The sequence below is a fragment of the Syngnathus floridae genome, chromosome 18 (genome assembly GCF_059516105.1).
Source record: "Syngnathus floridae isolate MCC-2025c chromosome 18, RoL_Sflo_1.0, whole genome shotgun sequence".
In the NCBI taxonomy this organism is placed as follows: domain Eukaryota; kingdom Metazoa; phylum Chordata; class Actinopteri; order Syngnathiformes; family Syngnathidae; genus Syngnathus; species Syngnathus floridae.
In genome coordinates this window covers 2,607,918-2,633,573 of record NC_142430.1, presented here as the reverse complement: position 1 = coordinate 2,633,573, position 25,656 = coordinate 2,607,918, and the positions used below count along the sequence as shown (strand labels likewise).

Genomic DNA, 25,656 nt, shown 5'->3' with positions numbered 1-25,656 from the left:
GCAATTCTTAATTCTTTGTTCAGAAATTTGACAAAATAACTGAAATCCGGGAACATTTTATGTTCACCTTGGAACTCAGTCACTTTTATGTTCCAACGCGCACTTAGTCAATCAGGTAACTTTGCCGCTATTCTCTGATTTTCTATGCAGTCTTTCAACACTTGTAAGCCTTGAACATAGCTGATTCTACTCTACTTAGGAAATCTGCAAACTCACGTAGATCTTTGCTGTTCTTGGTGCTGACTTTTGGCCATGAGTGAAGGAGAGGGGGGATGGGGGAAGAAAGGAGATGGACAGCTCGACAAGTAAGGGGTCACTTGCTGGTGGATGGTGGCTATTTTATTGTCAAAAAAGGACATCAGGGTGTTACAGTGGTCAACGGAGTGTGGGGGGAGGGAGTCAGGGGGACGGGTTGAATTGTTAATCACAGAGAACAGGACCCTGGTGTTCCCTGCATTTTCTCTGCAAAATATTGGGATCTGGCGGAGGAAATTGCATCTTCAAGGCCTGCAAACCAGCTAAACAGGTTTTACTGCAGGTTTGAACGGTCTACCCACACAACAGGACCTCCTGCACCACAAGCGACATTAACACCATACAAACTTCCCCCCACAACCCCCCTGTCCACACCTCCATCATCGTCATCACCTACTCTCTCTCTTACATAAACTGCGCCCGCACTTCAGATTCGCGAGGAGGAGGTGTGTCAGATGTTCTGAAGACAAAAGGTCAGGAAGGCACCAGGCCAAGACGTCGTGTCACCCTCCTGCCTGAAAGTCTGTGCTGAACAGCTGGCACTCACCTTTGTACGGATCTTCAACCTTTCCCTGGAGCTATGTGAGGTACCCTCGTGCTTCAAGAGCTCCATCATCGTACCAGTGGTCAAGAAGCCCGCCATCACAGGTTTGAATGACTATAGACCTGCCGTCCTGATTTGTGGTCATGAAATCCTTCGAGAGGTTAGTGTTGAACCACCTGAAGGTCCTCAGGGGCCTCCTGCTCGACCCCCTCCAGTTTACCTACCGGGCAAACAGGTCGGTGGATGATGCGGTCAACATGGGGCTGCACTACATTCTGCACCACACCAGGATCCTGTTTGTGGACTTCAGCTCGGCGTTCAACACTATCGCTCCTGACATCCTCCACCAGAAGCTCATCCAGCTCACGGTGCCTGCCTCCACCTGTCAGTGGATCACCAGCTTCCTGACCAGCAGGACACAGCGTGTGAGGCTGGGGACCATCACATCTGACACTCGGACCACCAGTACTGGTGCCCCCCAGGGTGCGTCCCCTCCCCACTGCTCTTCTCTCTCTACACTAATGATTGCTCCTCAGGCGACTCTTCTGTAAAGCTCCTGAAGTATGCGGACGACACCACTCTCATCAGACTGATCCGGGACGGTGACAAGACTGCGTGCAGACAGGAGGTGGAGCAGCTGGTCCACTGGTGCAGCCAAAACCACCTGGAGCTGAACCCGCTCAAGACCGTGGAGATCACAGTGGACTTCAGGCGAGACCCTTCACCACTTTCACCCCTCACTATCCACAGTAATACTATTCTCTCCACAGACAGCTTCAAGTTCCTGGGATCAACGGACAATCAGGACTGCGCCAGCTCAGTGGCCTAGTAGTAGAGTGTCCGCCCTGAGACTGGAAGGTTGTGGGTTCAAACCCCGGCTGGGTCATATCAAAGACTATAAAAATGGGACCCATTGCCTCCCTGCTTGGCACTCAGCATTAAGGGTTGGAATTAGGGGGTTAGATCACCAAATGATTCCCGGGCGTGGCACCGCTGCTGCCCACTGCTCCCTTCGGGGATGGGTTAAATGCAGAGACAAATTCCACCGCACCCAGTTGTGTGTGTGACAATCATTGGGACTTTAACTTTAACTTTAGAAAAGATAATTGGGACTGTTAGGGTTTTACAGAGTATCCTTATCGTATGATTATGTTGGAATGCAACCGGTAATGAATCCCATTCTACACAAGGTCGTAAAACACCCCCTGATATGTTTTGACTAGAGCACAAGGGCTTCCTATTCAGTCCACTCTTGCCCCCACTCTTTCTCTTAATAAATATGTCCTTGCAGTTGGGAGAGTTTCAGACTTCATTCTGGAGCGAGTGAACTCTCCACCTGCAGGTGTGCAAAAAGAACTTGCTTGTCTCCCGTGTGGTTCTTGCAAAATATTGTTTGAGTGAGCAAATCTCTAACAGGGACCAACCTCCCATCTATCTGTGACTTGTACCTGTCCTGGACCAGGAAACGTGCAAGTAACATCTCTACAGACCCTTCTCACCCAGGTTGCAGTCTGTTTGAAGTACTCCCCTCCGGACAGCGTTACAGAGCGCTGTACGCCAAAACCAGCAGACATAGAGACTGCTTCTTCCCCCAGACTGTCGCTTCGATGAACTCACACCACTCGTAGAGTCTCAGAGACATTGCTGTGCAATAATATCCTGCTCTCGACGCTTCATCTTTGAATTGTCTTTATTATTTGTACTCTCTGCATCCGTTGCAGCCTGGTCATCCTGGAAGAGGGATCCTCCCATCTGTGGTCTCTTCTCAAGGTTTCTCATTTCCCCTAGTAGGAGTTTTGAGTTTTTCCTTCCTTTCCTGGGAGTTTAAGATCAGGGGATGTTTGAGAATAATTGTCAATTTTTGCACATGTTGTCCTGAATGTTGTTAGCTACCTAAATGTTGTACAGAAAACGAGATGCACCGAAGTCAAATTCCTTGTTTGGCATGCTCAAACTTGGCAAATAAAAATTTATTTGATTAATATTGAAGAATGTGGGTGTGGAATGACTTATTTGTGAATGGTGAGTCCAGTTTTTCTAGAAAGCCGCTCCAACTGTCGTCCTTTAGCTTTCAAATTGCGTAGATGAGGAGAGAACCAGGGAGCAGAGTGGGGGAATGAAACAGTCCGGGTTTTGAGGGGGGGCAAATGAGTTCAGCTGAGTTTTTAGTCCATTGTTCTAACACAATATAATAGTGTATACACCTTTGATGTCTATATAAACCTTTGATGTCTATTGTATGCAAATGTATATGCTAATGAGATAGGCGCCAGTCTGGCGGGCGCCAAGATGGCGCCAGTCGAGACGGCGCCATCTTTGGCTGGCGCCATTTTTATGGGGACATGTATGGGGACTGTATTAGTAGCCAGATGTTGGTGTATCTAATTTGACATTCAACGGATGTTGGTGTATCTAATTTGACATTCAATAGTTAGCGGGGTCCGTTCAATAGTTTGAGTTTACGTTTCACTATTCCATGTTTCTTCCGTTGTGTTTTGTAAAAATGAAATATAATGGGTCATTCTAAACTCTCGTCAGCGGAGTCAGATTTTCTAACAAACATTGATGAAATAGATTTGCAACCGTTTTTGTGAAACGGTTACAAACCAAAGAAGTGATACATCTGAGCTAGATTTGCTATCAACCAATGCGTCTAAGGGTCAAGGGGGGAGTTTTGTTGAAAAAAAGGCATCTGAAGGAGATAAGCAAGGTGTTGCTGCACCTAATTTGACATACAATAGCTTGTGGGGCCTCCGATAGTTGAGTCATTGGAGAGCCAGGAGAGTCAACATTTATTGGCTCAGAGTTGTCTATGTGTAACTTTGTTGAAAAAGGCATCTGAAGTAGAAAGGCAAGGTGTTGGTACACCTAATTTAACATACAATAGTTCGAGCTGAGGTTGAGTCATTAAAGCGTCGTCAATATGCTGACGAAGTTATCTGAAAGAAAGAGACTAGGTGTTGGGAATATTTAATTTCAGAGTGAGACAGATGAAGGCCTCTGAAGGCCTTATATTTCAGTATATTTGATGTGCCTCCAGCATATTTTGTATGTTACAATTTGTTTAGATAGTTTTATGAAAGTTACCTAAGTTAAAAACATGTCCTGACTAAAAACACGTGATACACAGAGGTGTGGTTTGAGAGAGGGGCTGGACCTGCTGCGGCTATATTACGCCAGAGTGTCGAGCGGCTAGTTCACAGAAAAGAGCTAAGATAAAGCTTTGGTGTTAAACTGCAAACCTGAAGCTCAAATCATGATAGCTGAAACACCGGTCAGTATTCATCTTTGCCATAAAGGCCCTGATGGGTTGCTAGATGCGACTAGGAAAAAACATATGTATCTTAAGCGTATGCAACAGCCTCGTACAGAAAAACTTGAGCAAAACTGGTATCTAACACGGGAGACTCTGTGGGGATTTAAAAATTTTTATGAGGTCGGCGAGCTATCTTTTTTTATGAGAAACCAAGGGGGCTTTGGACCAGCCAACGACTGTGAGGCAGCCAGCACGTATGGTTCGTTGAACTCGAATGACTGGGGTGTTTTAAATCAACTCCTACCTGAGGTTTTGATTGAATATCTTGATGAATACGGATTACAAGGTGATCTGAATATAACATGGGTCTCAAGAATTACAGCGAGCGGGAGATGTTTTTTCCGGCTTAAAGTTTCTCCTCAAAGTGTTGATGGAACAGAAGATGGTGAGCTAATCGATCTACTGTATCTGACACTAGAAATGTTTAATAGCGAATGTGGAGTTTTTCAAATAGTGAATGAACCACTTTCAGAATGGTATAAACCAGGGGTGGGCAATTAATTTTTACAAGGGGCCACATGAAAAACCTGAGTTATGTCAGAGGGCCACACCAACGATAATTTAAACCTGCTCAACTTTATTCCATTGTAATATGCACTAAATTATTTATTTTAAATAGCTGGTACTGGTAATTACAAGGCTACAATTATTCTTTTTATATTTATATTAGGCTATGTGAAATTGTGGTGTATAGGTCAAATAAAAAAAATCACTAATCAGTACAATTTATTCTTAACTTCTTTAACTTTTCCTCAAACTGTGAATTACAACACATTTATAGAAACATATCAATGTGTCCTCAACCCGCCTTGTTACGGTACGTCGGGAGAGTGACACATTCTCAAATGCGCTCTTTTTCTCCGGGCATATCAATGCAACAGAGTCCAATAAGCACTCCTTAATAAAGTCTCCGTCAGTAAACGGCTTACTTTTTCTGGCAATTTTGCGGGAAACGACAAAACTTGTCCTGACCGCTGCATCTCTGTGGGTGTGAAGTTTGATAAAAAGTCCTTGTTGGGCTTGCAGTTTTGCTAGCAATGCATCAACCTCTGTTGCGCGCTCTTTATTAGACAGATTTCTGTATTTTTCCTCATGCTTGGTCGTGTAGTGGCGACTCAAATTATATTCTTTAAACACAGCGACCTGTGTGCCACAAACCAGGAACACGGCTTTACCTTTCAGCTCTGTAAAGAAATACTTGGCAGTCCATGTCTTGTTGAAAACACGGCACTCCTTGTCAACATTTCTTTTCTTTGCGTCAGCACAGATTTTGAGGGCAGCATTACTTCGCGCTGTTCACCTACACGCACAGCTTGCACGCACGCTACACGGAAGTGCGACGCCTTTCAAAATAAAAGCAGCACAGTTGTATTGCATGTACGACACAGATTTTTTTAAATTTATTAAGTTGTAATCAAATGTAATTTATGATTGCGGGCCGGACAGAGACGCACAAAGGGCCGGATATGGCCCGCGGGCCGTATTTTGCCCGGGTCTGGTATAAACGGATGCAAGCATTTGGTGACAGTATTACGGGACTCTTTCTATCTAGCCGTGTCTGGACAAAGATCATCGGAGTGAAACGTACCGTAATTTCCGGAATATAAGTCGCAGTTTTTTTCATAGTTTGGGTGGAGGGGCGACTTATACTCAGGAGCGACTTATATATGTTTTTTTTCACAAATTTTTACTTGATCATTAAGACATCACTTACTTACAAGTATAGTTGACCACTTCCCATGTTATTTTTAGTATAGTTGATCACTTCACATGCTTTTATATCTTTATCTTGAACATATTCAAAACATAAAAAATAGAGAAAACATCAAATAAAACAATTAACACTTTAAAGCACCATATCCAAGTCCACTGTCTGCTGTATGTACACTTGCTCCATTTTTGCTCCTCTTATATTTATTATTATTATTTATTATTATTTGTTTATTTATCATTTATTCAACACTCTTATTTATTCATTGTTTGTGCCTTCTTGGTTTTTTTTGTGTTGCTTGTATGCATATGTGTACTATCTCACCAAGCGATAGTGGGAACGTAATTTCAATCTCTTTGTGTGTCTTAGTACATTAAAAAAAATCGACCATAAAGGAGACTTTGACTTTGATAAAACAACCCCAAAAAATTATATTTTCAGACGAAACTGGATGAGGGCGCTCTAAATTTCACCGTTGGCCGTGACTCATCAACTGGGTGGGCTTAAGAAAAATGGCACAAAAAAGAAACTCATATTTTGCAGGTTACAAACTTCAAGTTGTAAAATATGCAGCTGAAAACAGTAATCGAGCAGCAGAAAGAAAGTTTGGAGAACCGTGATGTACCAATGGATTACTATTTCAAGTGACGTCAGTGGCGCGGCGGTTATTTACATACAAACGTACCCACATAAGGACTGCCGGCATCATTAGCGGTGATCATTTCTAAGTGACACGGAGGACAAAGAGTTTGAAGGAACTAAGGATTTGGAGTGACATAGAAGGTTTGAAAAACTATTAGGGCTTTTACGCACGCCCGGTCCTACTCTACTGAGTTTGGGGCCGGCGCTCGGCCGAGTGGCTGTCCGCGAACGGTGCGTGGGGCTCGGACATGGCCATTACGCACGCCCGGTCCTATGCCATGGAGCTCTCATGTCTGGAAGTCCACGCCACCACACGCTTGGAAGTTTGTTTTGTTTAATAAAGAGCCGTTTACCAAACCCACGTCTATCCTTGTACTTTGTTAACGCTACAACATAGTTATATACTGGATCTGTGGAATAAAGACGAGGCTGACGTCAGGGCGCACGCGCAGCGATGTTGACAAAGGACGAGGAATTTGATCGATGGATTTAATGGATTTAAAGTGCACGGATGGTTTGATAATATTATTGGCTTGTATTATAGTTATTTGAAATATAGTTTATCTATCGTTATATGAGCCTGTGGAATGTTTTGAAGTGCAAGCGCCCTCAGCCGTGCACACCCATTGTTGACAAAGAACGATCGATGGATTTAATGAATTGGAGTGACACCGATGAATTTATAAACATGTTATTCATGTAATAGTTGTCCTTAATCACTCTATATGTTACGTCAGGCCCGTTCTCAGCTCTTTGTTTGTGTTTGTCACGTTAGCATACCTATCGTTTAGCCTGTTGTTGCTATCGTTTAGCCTGTTGTTGCTCGTTCATGACTGTTTTTGGTGTGGGATTTTGTCGAATAAATTGCCCCCAAAATGCGACTTATACTCTGGAGCGACTTATGTGTTTTTTTTCACTTTTTGGGGCATTTTATGGCTAGTGCGACTTATACTCCGGAGCGACTTATAGTCCGGAAAATACGGTAAATTGACTTCAGATTAACCCTTACTAAAAAATAACTTTAAACTCCCCCCACCCTGCCCTCCTCACGCCTCTTCAGCACAACCGTTCCTAGCCCTCCTCTTTTTACCTAGTGTCACAGAAAGGTGGGGCTGTAGTCATTAGCATACCTGTCTAAACTGTATAAGCGCGGGCTTTCGGACCCAGCCTTCAAACCTACCACCAAGAGAGAGATCGCTCTACCCGTCAGAGAAATAAGAAGATGGCTCAAAAAAGACCCGCCAGACGACTTTTACCAAGTTTTCCACATGTGGAGAACGGGCCAGGAGAAAAGCTTTCCAGAGGTGTGCAAACTGTACCGCACTGTACGATCACACTCTGGTCGACCCCTGACAACTCTGGCACAGAGCCAAACCAGGGCGAGACAGCTTTCATCGCATCTCCACGACCAAACGCGCCGGCTGAGGGGTCGAGATCCGCCTTATCATTGGCTACAACAGAATCACCACCCGCGGCTACAACGTGGTCAGCACCAGAGGGGTTTGACATCTTACCGATGCCTACGCCCGAACCGAGCGTCACGATGTCACAGACAGCTGAGGGGGTGAGCGCCCTCTTATCACCGATGCTACAGCTACCGGGTGGCGGGTCAGAGCTTGCTTTGACAAAGGAAGTGTAAGGCGCTCCTTCCCTCCGCTAGCCTATGGGAGGTCCTTGGGCAAGACTGAGTACCCATTCAGCCCCCCTTGTCAGGGTCACGATGAAGTTTGAAGGCAGCCAGAGAGTATCTTTGTTACTGGTTTTGGACTTCGTCGTTCTGAGCAGAGGATACCCTTAGGTACAATGGTCAGGACAGCCGCCCAGTATGGGCACTGCTCGGACAGAAAGCAATTGCAACCTACTGTCTGTAAAATTGCAAAGAAAGCCATGGAAAGACATTCAATGCTTAAATCGACGATGAAAGCTTCGGATGACAGAGAAGAATGGAGGGCCATGGCCGTCAATGCCTGTTCCAGGCAAGACACCTGATGATGATGACAGCTACCATCGCTGTGCTATGACGATCAACGGTTCGATCGTCTCTTCAGAGCTTCGTCATCAACCTTCGAGGTGTTTGAGAGTCCTGCAACCCTTCCTGCGAGCCCAGGGTACGGCGGCGAGAGCCGCTTATCAAACGGGATAGAGCAGCATGAACATTGGTCCTCGTCTCCTGCCATCGACCTGTTTGACGACGCATGCGCTCTTTACCCTGAAAACGGTATGGACTTGCCACCATTATCTGTCACTGACATTGCTCACATGCTCAATCCAGAGCCAGAGGTCATGGTAACCGGTGACTGTGATTTTGCGGGCTACATGGATCTGGCCGCCCACCCTCACCCACCGCTGGGGGCAACATTCCGATGCAGGACTCCCCGCTGATTGACATGGACTGTGAACTAATACCGCCGCTGACATCAACGCCTGCGAGAGTCGACGCTGAGCAAGATGAATACGCTATGAAGGTAGAGTCCCTTTCGTGGCTGGTGGTGGAAGATTACATACGTGTGAAACTAATGGTCGTTCATCTTTTGTACGATGCATTAATTAAACATGCAAAAATTACATTTGACGGGTGTACCCTTGACGACCTTAGCCAGTTGCATCACACATGCCTGTTTATTGAGGACCGCTGCTTTTATTTTTAATGCATATTATGAAACAGTAACGGCTGAGTTATGCAATGCTAAGTTCCTCCACACTTTATCGACCATGCTTTTCTATTTTAGGATATCCGCCTCTCTTAAAAACATCCGCAACACGGCTGCTGCCATTTTGTACGACCTAGCTCACGAATGCAAGGTCTTTGCTCGTCTTAGGTCTATCAAACAAGAATTTAGTGACATCGTGGTGTTGAGCAATATTGGAATCAATCTATTATTTAGAACTTTTGGAAAGAAACAATGGGAAATATTGTGAGAAAAATGACTGTAAGATACGACTAAAGATTGCACAATTGGACAGATATTTTAGAGCGCGTCATCTCACAAAAGAGTGTCACTGTTTCTGTGGAGGGCGGCTCGGTGGAACACTGGGTAGCACGTCCGCCTCACCATTAGGAGGGTGCGGGTTCGATTCCACCTCCGGCCCTCCCTGTGTGGAGTTTGCATGTTCTCCCCGGGCCCACGTGGGTTTTCTCCGGGCACTCCGGTTTCCTCCCACATCCCAGAAACATGCTTGGTAGGCCGATTGAGTTGTCCCTAGGTGTGAGTGCGAGTGCGGATGGTTGTTTGTCTCTGTGTGCCCTGCGATTGGCTGGCAACCCGTTCAGGGTGTCCCCCGCCTACTGCCCGTTGATGAGTCAAGTCAAGTCAAGTTTATTTGTAGAGCCCTAAATCACAAAGAGTCTCAAAGGGCTTCACATAGCCAAAAATTGACAAGGGACCACAGATGGAAGGATCCCCCTTTCAGGATCACCAGGTTATGGATAGGCAGGATGACTGGGATAGGCTCCGGCACACCCGCGTAAATGGATGGATGGATGGATGGATGTTTTTGTGGAGAAAATACTTTTAATAATGTCAAAAGTTTGATCGTTGTCAGAATCAACATTTAAAACTCCATGGGATATTTTAGTCGTGCACTCTGTCATAGGGGGGGCTGTCTAAAAAAATTAACATTATTCTCAATGTATGGACCCAAATTGGTGTCAGACAATTGGCGACTGTTCTAACATTGTTTATAGACTGTATTAAATACCATTTGCATAATAATTTGCCAATCGATATAACTGGGGAGCTAAAGAGATTTAAAACCCTAATTGAGTCTAAAGTAGCACCGTCTGTGTTATATTCACTGATGTTAAATCTTAGGAGCTGTAGAAAAACATTTTTTTTACCATGTTGAATTTCTTTTTTACCATGTTTTTATTTTTATTTTTACTGCTGTGTGTTTTATACAGATTTTTTTTCTACTCATTAGTCATGTTTTTAATGTGTGTCTTGTTTTTAAGAACTAACTGAATTTTCTTTTTTGTAATAAACTATTGTGACCAACGAAGTGATTGTTTTTCTATGTTCATTCAATTAAAAAAATCACAAAATCTCATACCTGTATGCTTCATTAACCGCACCACACTCCGATATGCACCAGACCACATCTAACAATGGGTGGGGAGAGATGTCTTGAAAGATGTAGCCGGGCGGGTCATAGAGAGGATTCACCGGAAACCGGAAACCACTCAAGAAGGTTCGGGACTTGCAGTTTCATCACGCAGAGGGCTGCAGCCTGGTGGGCAGAGAAAAAGAAGCGTTAAAAGAAAAAGGCGCTCGGCCGATCTCAGATCAATTGTTAAGAAAAGGTGGGGGGTGACGGAAGACATATTTTCTCTTGAAATGGCCCTTCTACATTTTAAAAGCCAAGAGTGTGTTCTTTCAAGCTTGGATCTGTTTTCGGTCCCCTTGACGCAACTCTCCATCGAAGACATTTCTTCTGTGGAATTTCTCCCTTTACCCGCCATTGTGGATCAGGGTCCAATTGAATTTTTTATACCCGGGGACAGCTCAAAATATTTAGATTCATCCGACACATGACTACACATGTGTTTAAAAGTAACACGTAGAGATGGAACTAATCTACCGCCACAGGAGCAAGTTGGTATTATAAATTTTCCAGTAAACACAATTTTTAGTCAATTAGATGTTTCGCTGGGCGGGCGGCTAATCTCACAATCTAGCGCCACGCACGCCTATCGGTCCATAATTGAGTTATTGTTAAACTTTTCAAACGATTGTTTGGAGTCATAATTCACAGCAGGAATGTTTGCGAAGGATACAAGAGGTCGTATGGACTCCATCGCATTCGAAGGGGCGGGGGTCAATGAGGGTTTACTCAGACGCGCGCAGCTGATAGCAGGGTCACGTGAATTCCACCTAACGGGACCGCTTCATGGAGATATTTTCTTTTCTGAACGCCATCTATTGAATAACGTGGATATGGGTCTGAAGTTAACTAGAGCTCCTGATGATTTTTGTCTCATGAGCGCTCCAGACAGCGATTCGTGTCTCAAGATACTAGGAGCATCACTGTTTGTGAAAAAAGTAAGAGTCTCACCAGCCGTAGCAATAAACCACGCCACAGCTTTACAGAAAGGTAACGCATTGTATCCATTAACCAGAATCAATATGAAGACATTCTCCGAACCTCAAAACTCGCGGATTTGTCATCAAGACAATCTCTTTCTCGGACATATCCCTAAACAAATTGTATTAGCGATGGTAAATCATAACAGCTTCATGGGACGGAGAAATTTAAATCAGTTTAATTTTTTTCATCATAACATAGAGTACTTGGCTCTTGGCCATGAAGGTCGACAAATACCTGCCAAAGCATTTCAGCCCCATTTCGAAGCTGGGATATGTACATGTGATTTTCATAATTTTTACACAGCGACAGGGCATTTTTTGAAAGATTTACCTCTTTGTATCGATCAACAGGATTTTAGTCAAGGCTACTCACTTTTTGATTTCAATCTAAGTCAGGCAGATGACTCCGGGGCTTTGTCACCCGTAAATAACGGTGTTTTATGAATAGATTTATGTTTTCGTACCCCGCTCCCGCACACAGCCACGCTTATTGTATACGCGGCTTATGATTCCCTTATTGAGATTAATGCCAAGAGGGAAGTATTGATGGACTATTATTAACACTATGAACGGTCGTGAATTGGACTTGATTATGACTCAGATGCAAAGAGCGTTGTTTGGAGGTGTTTTTGCATCAGACGAGTTAGTTGACGTCAAAGACACACCCCCTAGACATTACATTGTAAACATGCATCCGAGGCACCTCCCCGGCGAGCACTGGCTTGCTTTAACTCTAGAAGAGGATGGTTCCGCCAATTGTTTGACCCTTTTGGTCTGCCATTGGACAATCCATATTACCCGTCAAGTACGTATATACAGATTTCTGAAGAAGCATTCTAGTCGGGTAGAATACCAGAACAGCCAACTGCAACACGAGCTGACAGACACCTGCGGTCAGCACTGCGTGTATTATTTGTGCCAACGTGGATGGGGTCTTATTTACCATGAAGTGATGACTCATTACACTCTTGATCCTCTGAATAACGACGCAATGTTTAGCGAGTTTGTCAAAAAATGTCGGAGGCCAGACCAGATGTGTGGCGGACAAACATCATGTTCATTGCATAAATTTAAAAAATGTCATTGTCTGAAACCATGTTAATGTTTTATAAAATCTATTTTATTCAATAAACATTGTTAAAGAGAGTTACAGAGTCATGCGTTTTTTTTTCCAGTAACAGTAACAACAATAGAGTATCTAACGTGTAATAACTAACCCACTTTACTCCCGGTGAGGTCTTCTTTCTTTTTCTTTTATTTATCACGCTTATGTCTTTTGCGTAAGAAACATCCTCATCTTCATCCCTAGCGTATTTTAAACGTTTAAAAGCACGAGCCAAGGGATTCGAGACGCTTGATTTAGGTAGATTAAGTTGTGCTAATGTACGCAGAAATTCGGTCCATCCTCCCGGTTGACCGGTTAGGGTTTTTCCACTCACGGCTAAATGTTTTAACAAATTGCTCATATGTGAGCCTTTGACAGTTTTTCCTCAAAAAATAAATTCACTTAGCGGCATCCACCCTACAGCTTCTGCCGATAATCTTTTCAACACATAGATGGTGTTGCGCCGATAACGTGGACCTGCGGCGTCCCAGATACCCTCCCATTCTTCACCGGCCACCTTATCGGTCTTTTTTCTTTCACCCGCCTCATTGCCTTTGTTGTGAATCGCAATATGAATTTGTTCGGAGTCTTTTTGTTTGACCAACCCTATGTAACGTTGCATCAGGGCTTGATAAATTTTGATCTTTTCATATTGATTTACATTTTTATTATCCAAAACCTGCTTCATCTCTTCATCCAAATAATACTTGGCTGTATTGCGAAAGGTTTTGGCAGGCCGGTTCAGCCTCTCGAGCTGATAAGAGGAGACCAGGTACATTTTCTGCGCCGTTTTCAAACTCATTTTTATTATTTGTTCATAAAACCACTAATGATGTTTCCCAGAACAAGTGTGAATGCGGCTAGTAAAGGCAATATAAAACCACCTTTCTGAACTAACACAGCTCTTTTCGTCTTCAAAGTATTTTTCTTATAAGCCAAAAAGCGGATATTTTTCTTTTGCTTTTTAAGTTTCTTGTAGAGTTTTGATTTTAGGGGCAGATGTCCTTTAAAAAGATTTAGAGCAATCTCACACAATGCTTTCACTAAACTCGTAGGACCTCTGAGGAGTAAATGCTTACGTTTGGTCGGTTTGGATGTAAACAAAGACTTGAGTAACGTAAGTAATTTGTTTTTAAAAGCTTTGTCATCGTTTTATTGTTTGGGGATATAAACTACAGGCCACTGGTTATGTAGTACACCTGTACGTAGTCTATATTGTTCTGGGCACGAAGGTGTCAAATCTATCACTAAATACCCGTGCAGCTTCCTTGTAGCATCCTCAAAACACTCCAGGAAAAACTTCCGGTTGTTGGGAGAAATTTGATTCGCCAAAACATTCACTTGCAATTTAGCGCAGGGGTTTTTGAACAAAATCAAATATTTACTGTTTAAACTAATAGTACGGCTGAATTTGCCCTGATGGAATACATTCTGTGTTAGCATTATAACGCTTACATTTTTATGATTTCTATATTGGGTGAATAGTCGAACCATTTCCGGATTATCCGAAGCTTGGAAGATGATGTCATCCAGAATCAATAGATGCTGCTGCTGTGGCAGGAGCAACGGCTCGTCATCAAAAGATTCAGGCAGTCCCTTGATAAAAATGATGTCTTTATTCAGGTTTTTGAGCTCATCGTACATTGGCTAATATGAAGTATAAACCCAGACAATATATTATCAGGTTTTTTTTCTCATAACATGTTCAGGATTTTCCAATACATTTTTTACGAAGAAAGTCTTGCCACAACCTGAAGGCCCTGCTACTAGAGATGAAAAAGGAAGTTCTAATCTAGGGTCAAATTCAATCTGGTTAAAAGCCATTTCCACACAGACACACGTATTTGATAGATGAGCTTTCGAATGACAGCATTTTAGAATTTGTCTCAGCAGGGCCAAAAACATACGCTTACAGGACGAGGGAGACAGATCACACAGTAATGAAGGTGAAGGGAATCAAGCAAACTCACGAGAGCGGTCAGAGCATCAATCTCGATAGCATGCTCGGTTTGGTTCAGGGGTACATCGACACAGCAGGTGCAACCTCAGATGTACTATACGCCCCCCAACACAGCATTGTTCGCGATAAGAGAGGGTTTCATCTCAGAAACACATCATTTTCCAAGCGGCTTCGTGTGGTGTATGATAAAAGAAGGCTGCTAGACGAGGCACCACTGAACCGTTTGGCTATTGACATTTCTCTCTATCCCTACGCACGTGTGTGTGTGTGTGTATCGGTGTAAAGGACTCTCCTTTGTAAAATTTCTAAATAGCTGTACATTTTCAGACGTGCATAGGCTTTTGTGAAACACGCTGCAGCCACATTTGATGTTTTTGATGCGGGTATCTCATTGTTTATGTTGAAACAATACTGTACAATCGAACGCGTTTCGCTGATGAAGTGGAAGAATTTCACATCGTACAGACCTGAAAAAAGAAGTTCAAAAAATTCTTCAGATTTTGTTACAATTTTTGTATTTGTCATGTTCTCACGCTGCGGGAGTTTCTCCCATATATTGTTAAGACAGAGTTTTGAAACTTGTCTTTTTCCCTGGTTTACAGCAATTTTGGAAGGGTCTAGTTCGATACACTGATACTCTTTTATGTATCTTTCTCTACCAGCCTGATTGACCACGTGAGCCGGATAACCTGAAAATTCCTGTTTACCTTTTAGAAATGTTCGCATGTAATCACGGAAAATTGTGTCGCTCGCTCCATACTTCTGTAATATCTGCAACTGTGAAGCCGAGATCAAGTGCCTTAACTTCAGGGGTTGTCCAAATACGTGTTAACGATCTTTGCTCATCATTCTGTGTACACGCTGTCTGCTGGTTGTTACGCTCAGCGCATGTACGACACAGTGTGAAGACGAGTTTACCTTTAGCTGTTTTGAAGGGTAAAACAGGAAAATACAAACCACGGGGTGGGTTGACTGTGGCGCCGATGAAACCGAAATATGACCTGGGGTTTTTAAAATTCCCGTGGATAATCGTTGGATGACCGATGGGGTAATGCCTGTACTATTGATGAAAGGGTATAATGACGTCACATCAACATACAACACACACTCGTCAGGTTCTGCCGTGTATCTTAAAACGAATGCGTTTGTTCGACCCCCAAAGAGGGCCTGCCTTGGCTTGAGCGCTGTAGGAAATTTGGCTTTTTTCAGGAATTCCTTCACCTCTATGTTCAACTTTTTCATTTGCAACCATCCGTACTCCCACAAAATTACAAGGTACACATCCTGTTTAAGCTGTAGTTCCTGAATTTTCTTTTGGGTGTTATCAAACCTCTCCTGAAAGGGGCGTTTTGTTGTCGGACATATTTTAGAGAGGTCGTAGCATTCTGCGCAGCCGTGGTGATAACAACCAAAATACTCAAACACTATTTTTTACGCCCCCAATTTCAGAATATCCATCTACCATGTAGTTATCTATCTTAACCTCGCCCCCGTTCAATGCATGTCTAATGTGAATACTTTGGCTATGCATGATCCATTGCAGGTATTGAATAGCGTCATGCGAAAAAGCTTTGTACTGACGCATATAGTTGTCTGAAAGTCTAATGGCTGTTTGAGGGGTGAGGAAATTAGTGCGAAAAACTTTCATGCACGCAGAGGCTATTGTCACAGCATTGAATGGGTCTATTCCGGTGGCCTCAAAAAACTCGCTCCTGAATTTCTCACACCCCTGCATTAATTAACAGGTCAATATCATTCTCGCAGTAGGCTATCGCCTGTTTGGCAAAATCGAACACATCGTTAGCTTCTTTGGCATACCATTCATCGAACATAGCTCATTGAGAGGGTGACATTCTCTCGATATCGTAGTACGGAGGGTCAGGGTGACACCCCACGTAGTTTAAATGTTCTAAAGAGCTGAATTTGTGTGGAAAACTTCAAACCCCAGGGCCTTAGGCATTGCACTTAGAGGCATGGTCAGGAATGAGAGCGAGTCTATGAATCGAGATTTTGTGTCTAAATCGACAAATGACAGAACTTTACTCCCCTGCATCAGAATGTCAAGTTTGATACCTAGTTCAAGCATTCTCCTTATCAAGATGTATGAACCAAAACCTCGCATTATGTGCAACAAATGTTTGTTTAAACCGTGGGTTTCGAAAAAATCTGAGAAATTCGTCAACACAATATTTGCCAAACCACTGTTTCTCCAGTCTATTTGATGTAGACCAGAATGACAGCAAGAACTTCTACAGCGCCCTCAAAGCCATCTATGGTCCCTCCTCTTCAGGATCTCCCCCTCTCCTCAGCTCTGATGGCAACACCCTGGTCACAGACGGAGAGAAAATCCTCGAGCGCTGGACTGAGCACTTCAGTGGCATCCTCAACCGCCCCTCAGTCATCAATGATGAGGCCATTGCGCGCCTCCCTCAAGTGACAGTCAACACTGCTCTTGATGAGCCACCGACTGAAGCTAGTCACCAAAGCCATCAGAGGACTTCCTAACGGCAAAGCACCTGGTGCTGACGCAATTCCAGCAGAACTCTATGCAGGACCTCCCCTGACCAAACATCTGACAAACCTCTTTTGCACCAAGTGGAGTCAAGGGAAGCTACCTCAGGAGTTCAAAAATGCCTCGATCGTCCACCTATACAAGCGAAAGGGCAATCGGCAGGACTGCAACAACCATCGTGGCATTGCTCTGCTGTCTGTGGCAGGCAAGATCCTGGCCAGAATTCTGCTGAACCGTCTGACAGAACATCTTGAGCATGAAATTGTCCTCCCAGAGAGCCAGTGCGGATTCAGGCAGGGTCGTGGAACTGTTGACATGATCTTTGCTGCCCGCCAACTCCAAGAGAAGTGGCGTGAACAGAACGTCGGTCTGTACTCCACCTTTGTAGATCTGACGAAGGCCTTCGACACTGTTTGCCATGAGGGGCTCTGGAAGATTATGTCAAAGTTTGGCTGTCCCAACATCTTTATCCACATGGTCCGCGAGTTCCATGATGGAATGCAGGCACGAGTCCAAGACAGCGGTGCATAATCTGAGCCCTTCCAGGTGGAAAACGGAGTCAAGCGGGGCTGTGTTCTGGCACCCACTCTGTTCAGCATGATGTTCTCAGCCATGCTGACAGACGCATACCGTTTTAGGGACATGGGAATAGACCTGTGCTACCACACCGATGGCAAGCTGTTCAACCTACGGAGACTACAGGCAAAAACTAGAGTGCAGACGACCACAGTCCGCGACTTCCTCTTTGCGGACGATTGCGCACTCAATGTATTCAGCCAGATGGGAATGCAACTGAGCATGGACATCTTTGCCACAGCATGCTCTGACTTTGGCCTCACCATCAGCACAAAAAAGACAGAGGTGATGTACCAACCTGCTCCTGGAGCCCTTTACACTGAGCCCCTCATCAGCGTGAATGCTGAACATCTCAAGGCAGCTGAAAAGTTCATCTACCTAGGTAGCACCCTGTCCCGTATGGCCAATATAGATAAGGAAATCATGCACAGGGTGGCACATGGGAGTGCAGCCTTCGGCAGACTACGCAGCTCTGTCTGGGAACGTAGAGGGCTCTGCCTGCTGACTAAACTCATGGTCTACTGTGCTGTTGTCCTCCCCTCCCTGCTCTATGCCTGTGAGACATGGACCGTCTACAGCCGACATGCAAAGCAGCTCAATGCCTTCCACATGAGATGCCTCAGGAAGCTACTGAACATCAGATGGCAGGACAAGATAACCAGACACTGAGGTCCTCCACAGGGCAGAGATGGAAAGCATCTATGCCATCCTCAAGCACTCCCAGCTGAGATGGGCTGGTCATGTCTGCCGCATGCCAGACGAACGCCTTCCAAAAAGGCTTCTGTACGGCGGCGATTTACACCTTGGCAAGTGCTCTCGCAGCGGCCAGCGGAAGCGGTACAAGGACACCCTAAAGGCCAGTCTCAAAAGCTGCGGTCTGGACCTAGAGACCTGGGAGGCCGATGCCCAACACCAACCAAACTGGCGCTCTGCAGTCAAGCACGGCGTTGCAGACTTTGAAAAGCGACGCATCCACGAAGCGGAACGGAAACGACAGCTTCGCAAAACAAATGACAGTTCTTCTTCCCCACCCAACCAGCCCTCAACCCTAACCTGCCCCCACTGCAACCGGTCATTCCGTGCAGGTATTGGCCTCATCAGCCATCTCCATACACATAAGACACTGTGAAGTCATATGGTCATCTTCGAAAGCGAAGGACGAACATGATGATAGACACACACGCACGCACACACACACACGCCCGTGCGCGCGTGCACACATGCATGCACACACACACACACACACACACACACACACACACACACACACACACACACACACACACACACACACACACACACACACACACACACACACACACACACACACACACACACACACACACACACACACACACACACACACACACACACACACACACACACAGATTAATTATGAAATAAGGAATGATCTTGGTACCAAAGGTTATTTTCTCGTCTCTGGTATGTGTGATAACAAAGAAAGTGAATGAACATTTGGTGAGCATGTCTCCGAGGGAGTACGGTTAGGCGGAACAGTAAGCTGAGGAAAACTTAAAAATATTCATAAGAAATCCTCGTCTCAATCTGCCAGGTAACTTTGACCAAAATATGTACCTTGGTGACGAAGGGCATGCTGGTTTATTTTTCAACCCAAATTATCAATGCAATCCAGATAAAATGACATCAAAGATGATTAAATAATTTAAAAAAATGTACCATGAAAGCTTTTATAAAATCATATAGTCTGCATTTCTTTTGCATTATTTGGGATCACAGTTGAGCTGGAGTCTGCTGGAGATGAATTTGAGCAAGAATCGGGATACCCAGGAGCCAGCCAATCACAGAGAAATTTCGATTTTGTTTTGCCTGTAATGGTCTGCATGTTCATTTATGGTTTGTCAAAACTGGCTAGGAAAAAAAAAAAACTAAAATTTATGAGGAACGAAATTTTTTGTCCTGGAGCAGAAATGTTTATTAACTATGCCTGTAAATTTACAGAAAAGTCAAAGTCAAAGTCAGCTTTATTGTCAATTTCTCCACATGCCAAAGACACACAAAGAAACCGAAATTTCGTTCCCCCCTATCCCACGGTGACAAGACATGGCTCACAACAGACAAACAAGTAAACAGGTATAACAAAAGCGTGCTGAATAAATAATGAATAAATAACACAACAAATAAATAAATAAATAAGAGGAGCAAAAAAAAAGGAGCAAGTGCGCGTACAGCAGACATTCCCGAAAATAGCGCAACAATGCCGCACGCTATGCAGAAGGGGGTAGCGAGTTCAGGGCCCTAACAGCCTGGAGAAAGAAGCTGTTGGCGAGTCTGGTGGTGCGGGAGCGCAGGCTCCTGTACCTCTTCCCAGAGGGCAGAAGGTCAAACAAAGAGTGAGCCGGGTGCCTCACATCTCTGGCAATCGAGGTTGCCTTGCGGGCGAGATGGGAGGTGTAAATGTCCTTCAGGGAGGGGAGCGAAGCACCAATAATCTTACCAGCTGTATTCACTATGCGCTGCAGGGCCTTCAAGTTCTGTTCAGTGCAGTTACCACCCCAGACAGCGATGCAACTGGTGAGGACGCTCTCAATGGTGCCACGGTAGAATGTAGACAAGACTGCCTGAGGAGCACATGGACGCCTGAGCTTTCTTTGCCAGTGACGAGGTGTTTGCGGACCAGGAGAGGTCCTCACTGATGTGCACCCCCAGGAACTTGGTGCAGCTCACCCTCTCCACCACCTCACCGTCGATGATCAGCGGCAGGTGTGTTGTGTGACCCTTCCGGAACGATATCCTCTGTCTTATTGACGTTCAGCAGGAGGTTGTTGTCCCTGCACCACGTGGTCAGAAGGTCAACTTCCGACCTGTACCGAGTCTCGTCGCCCTTCGTGATGAGACCAACCAGAGTCGTGTCATCAGCAAACTTCACTATGCGGTTGTCGCTGTAGGTCGCAGTGCAGTCATGCGTCAGCAGGGTGAAGAGCAATGGACTGAGCACGCAGCCCTGGGGGACCCCCGTGCTCAGCGTGATGCTGGCGGAGATTTTGTCGCCAACACGCACCACCTGAGGCCTCTGACAGAGGAAGTCCAGTAGCCAGTTGCAGAGGGAGGTACTGAGGCCCAGCTCGTCGAGTTTGCAGATGAGTCGCTGCGGCACAATGGTGTTGAAGGCAGAGCTGAAGTCCACAAACAGCAACCTCACATATGAGTCCTTTCTCTCCAGGTGGGTGAGGGCCGAGTGGAGGGCAGAGCAGATGGCATCCTCAGAGGACCGCTTGGCACGGTACGCAAACTGGAAAGGGTCAATGGTGGGGGGGAGAACGGACTTGATGTGCTCCATGACAAGCCGCTCAAAGCACTTCATGATGATGGGCGTCAGTGCCACGGGGTGGTAGTCATTGAAGCAGGGCGGTGCAGGTTTCTTCGGCACAGGAACGATGGTGGCAGCCTTGAAACACGAGGGGACGATGGCCTGCTGCAGGGAAACGTTAAAAATGTCCGTGAAGACACCCGACAGCTCCCCAGCGCAGTCCTTCAGCGCTCGACCCGGGATGTTGTCAGGGCCCGCCGCCTTACGGGTGTCAATTGCGGCAAGCGCCCTCCTCACACCGTCGGCAGAGAGGCGCAGGGGCTGCTCGTGTGGGGGGGGGAGTGGTCTTCAGCGGGCAAGTGCTGTTCTGGGCGTCGAAGCGAGCAAAGAAGCGGTTCAGATCGTTCAGCAGACGGACGTCGCCCTCACAGCTCCTCGGCGCGGGCTTGTCGTCCGTGATGGTCTGAATGCCCCGCCAAAGGCTACGTGCGTCTTTGCTGTCCTTGAAGTGGGTGGAGACCTTGCACGAGAACGCCTTCTTCGCTTCTTTGATGCCTCGGGACAGGTCGGCCCTCGCTGTCCTCAAGCCAGCCTCATCCCCCGCTCTGAAAGCCTTGTCCCTGGCCCTCAACAGTCTGAGGACAGCCCCCGTCAGCCACGGCTTCCAGTTCGCGCGAGTGACGACGGATTTCGAGGAAGTCACATCATCGATGCACTTCGTGATGTAAGAGGTAACAGAGTCAGTATACTCCTCTATGTCCGTCCAATCGTTGTAGGTGGCTGCCTGCTTAAACAAGTCCCAGTCAGTGGTGTCGAAGCAGTCACGAAGTGCATCGGAGGCACCCTCAGGCCACACCCGAACCCGCCTCCGAACCCGCCTGGATGCCTTTACCAATTGTCTGTATGCGGCCAAAAGCAAAACAGTGAGATGGTCAGAAAGCCCCAGATGGGGGAGGGGGGTGGCTTTGAAAGCTCCCTTTTGCGCCGAGTAGACTAGGTCCAGGAAGCTGTCTCCACGTGTCGGAAAAGTAACATGCTGGTGAAGCCTCGGGAAAACAGACTTCAGGTTGGCATGATTGAAGTCTCCAGCGAAGATGGTGAAACCGTCAGGGTCCGTGTTTGCTGTTCACTGCCAGCCTGGTACAGTTCACCAAGCGCCGCAATCCTGTCGCCTTCGTTGTTGGAAGGCGGGATGTATACCGTGACTAGCAGAATCGCGGTAAATTTCCTCGGCAGATAAAAAGGACGGCACTTAATGATCACAAACTCCACAAGCGGCGAGCAGAACTGAGCCGAGTAAGAAAAAAAGTAAAAATCTAATTACTTTTTAATCGTGAGATCCATACATAGAGCAGGTGTCGCACCAATTGTGGAAATGATGGACATTATTGCAGTGGGTGTTGATTTATCGTGCAGATATATAATTGCATTCAACCTCTAACAAGAGCAGCAAGATACTCAGCACATCCCAACCCAACTACAAAAGCCCCACAGACACAGGTACCAAGTTACTATGAGTGCCAAAACACAGAAAACGCGGGGAGCAAAGGAACCCGATCTTGTGCTGCCACTAGAGTGAAACCTGTGCAGGAACCACTGAAGAAAACCCCTTCACCACCCTGTAGTTTGTGTCATGTAAAATCTTCATTCGTCATAAATCAATAGCAAAAACAATGTCAAATACAGCAACGTTAAACTGACGACTGCATTTCCCACCGTCTGAAACTTGGTCCAAAGTGTTTCAACTTGCCCAAGAATGTGGGCATGTATTTTTGTATGCTGGAATACCACTGAGAAATGGGTGTGTATGATCTGCCTCCACACCTAAACATCGTTGTTCCTTTCTTCTGTGACATTTCTCGAGAGTGTACAAAACTTGAACCTCAATATTTTTCTTTAAAAAGTCCTCAGTATTTTTAACATAAAACCCCTAACCAGCAGTTCTAATAGAAGAAGAAAAATTAAGGGATCAAAGGCCTCTATTACTTCATCTGTCATGAAGGAATCTAACAAAACACGCACAAACGTGCTGCAAAAAGAATGCTCTGACCGGCCCCAAACAGAAAAAGAAAACTCTCATTAGATCTACCAGAACCAGTCCCAGTGCAGTACATGTTAATCTGATATGACCACTTTTATGATGATGCGTGTTCTAACATGTTACTTGTTCCAGACCGGGAGTCAGAATGAAGTTACTTATCAAAGTCACTGTGTGTTATCAACATTGTCATTATTAGGAATACAATGATCAAGCCCTTAAAAAGCGAGAAACATAATTACAAAATGTTGTATTTTCTACAACATTCACCTGATTTGAATAAATACCACCAGATTAAAGCTGAACATCTTCAATTGAAGTGCATCTTGTTCGTTTCATTTCAAATCCACTGCGATGTTTTGAGCCAATTAAATGAGAATATTGCAGCTATCCTAATATTTATGGTCCTATTTGTATGTATGAATACTGTCCACAATGCTAATCCATGCGAAAGGGTTCACAAACATTCAAGTTGCATTCTGAAAAAAATGGATAAGAATGAACTTGTTGCCTGTGTTGTTTGTTTTCTCGCGATTTTGCAACACAGGAATGTAGCCAGCTCTTAACTCTTATCAGTCTGATAAACTTCTTGGCTGTATTCAGTCTCTGAGGATGTTGCTTGACCTGCATTTGAACTGCATTTTAGCTAAAATGCTAATTCCTCACCAAAAACCGGAGTGGAGTTTTCTTCCATTCACTCATCTTGAAGCATTCCTGCTCATTCCTCTTCGCTAAACTGCTCAATCCAAGAAAACAACAGGGTCTTTACTTGGTGATGTCAGCCCTGCACTGTCCTTGCAGACTAAAGTCTGGGGCATACAGCAATATTTTACTACTTTTCAGGTACTTGTTTACAAATTCTGTACCAAGTTATTGCAACACACATTCGCACTCTGCTTGATAAGCAAAAACAACTTGTTTTATACTGCTGGGAATGTGATGCACGAGAAAAGAAGCAGACTGGACTGTGAGAAGGGAGAGATAATGCTTTTATATTTAAAAAAAAAATGTCCTACAGATTAGACCACAGCTAAAAGGTAATAACATCTGTTGTTTTAGTATTATAGTTTTTGCCATTCTGGTTTGAAAAAGAACATGCTTTTGTCTGTAAAAAGGCCAATTTCTGTTTTTGTATTAGAAAACAAGGTCCTCAATCATAAGAAATGCCCTTTAAGTTTAAGCAGCAACCACTTATTTATTTAATAAATGTATTTAATATACATTTATTGATACAGAAAAAATGTATGTATGTTAAATATGAGAGGGTGACTACGCGGATTTTCACTTATCGCGGGTGGTCTTGGAACCAATTATCTGCGATAAACAAGGGATTACTATACATCCCTCCAGGTGCTGCAGATACTAGTGTTAGCTCGTGAGTGAACGATTCGTTCAAAAGAACGAATCTTTTCAGTGAAGCATAGTGAACGAATCACTTCCTAAAATGATTCGTTCTTTTTTCAGTTCATATGACTTTAACCAGTGGGTGTCGGTAATGCCCATTTAAGCTCGCCGTAAAACAAAACGAAGAAGAAAATGACGTATCTTCCCGTTCACGAACGAGTTAGTGATGTGCATTCCAGCTCTTTTAAGTAAACTGAATCTTTAAAATCATTTCACTCAAAACATTCGTTCAAACGAATCGTTCAACGCTATCGTCCTTCCCCTCACAAACACACACTGATCCGTTTTTTTTTTTTTTTTACAAAATCCCGTGGAAACAACCCATACACATCAAAAATACAACTACAACCCCCCCCCCCCCCCTCCACACACACACACACACACAAATATTGTATATAAACATAATTGGCTCAGGTAATCAACACATTTCTTTCTATAATACAACAACTACACACTGATCCGTTGGCAATAGTCTCTCACCCAGTCGTGAACGGGAAGTTGCGTCACTGACTGTTCGTGAACGGGAAATTACGTCACGGACTGGTAAAGTCCCGCCTCCATCTATCACTCGCTGCTGATTGGTGGTTCGCGAAGATTCACGAATGAGTGACAGACAGCATTGCCGCTATGCCATTGCCAGCCGACACACGTTATGCCAACATTGATGTTTTAATTTTGTATTTGTTGGCTTGTAGTTGATGGTGTTATTATATCGAATGTGTTTGTGTTTGAATAAAAGATTGGAAAAAAAACGTTATGCCGACATTTGTAGCTAGGAAGGTAGGACTGAAAAAGAAAGAAAAAGAGAGAGAATTGAATTGTGCTGGAGGGTGGTTGAAAGCTTCACAAGAAAGAAGAGAACAAATCCAAAAGACAAGAGATAGGAAGTTGAAAAGTGATGAGGCTGCGACTATGTTTGTCAGGCAATGAGGCTGTCAGGGTTTTTCAGATTATCCTTATTATTCTGTCCTCACGCTGGCGTGACGTCTGCCAAGGCTAGACAGATAGCGAACAACTGAAGAAAAAGGACGCTGCGGCCGCGTAGTTTGTAGCTGCTTTACTTGGCACACAGACAGTTATTTCTTGTACAGGTATTTTGTAAAACTGTAATTCACACAACAACAGTGCATCAGTAGAATGTACATCAAAATCACAGAAGATGTAGAAATGAAAACATATAAACTTAAATGGAGACGATTAGCCTACCTAACCGTCACATG

At 44.7% G+C, this 25,656-nt stretch overlaps 1 protein-coding gene across 2 annotated transcripts in view; it reads right to left on the bottom strand.

Annotated features, from left to right (window-relative positions):
* Positions 1 to 25,656, bottom strand: part of f3a (coagulation factor III, tissue factor a) — a 75,090-nt gene that overhangs the window by 49,099 nt on the left and 335 nt on the right. Inside the window, exons 1-2 of one of the 2 annotated variants that reach the window (XM_088360389.1) lie at positions 24,917 to 24,931; positions 10,519 to 10,695 (exon numbers count right to left, since the gene is read on the bottom strand). In XM_088360389.1, the coding sequence (XP_088216515.1) occupies positions 10,519 to 10,567 (49 nt within the window). In that variant the 5' untranslated portion in view covers positions 10,568 to 10,695; positions 24,917 to 24,931. Of the gene's footprint in view, positions 1 to 10,518; positions 10,696 to 24,916; positions 24,932 to 25,656 lie in introns of those variants that run through there. The other variant, XM_088360388.1, reaches the window with a different exon arrangement.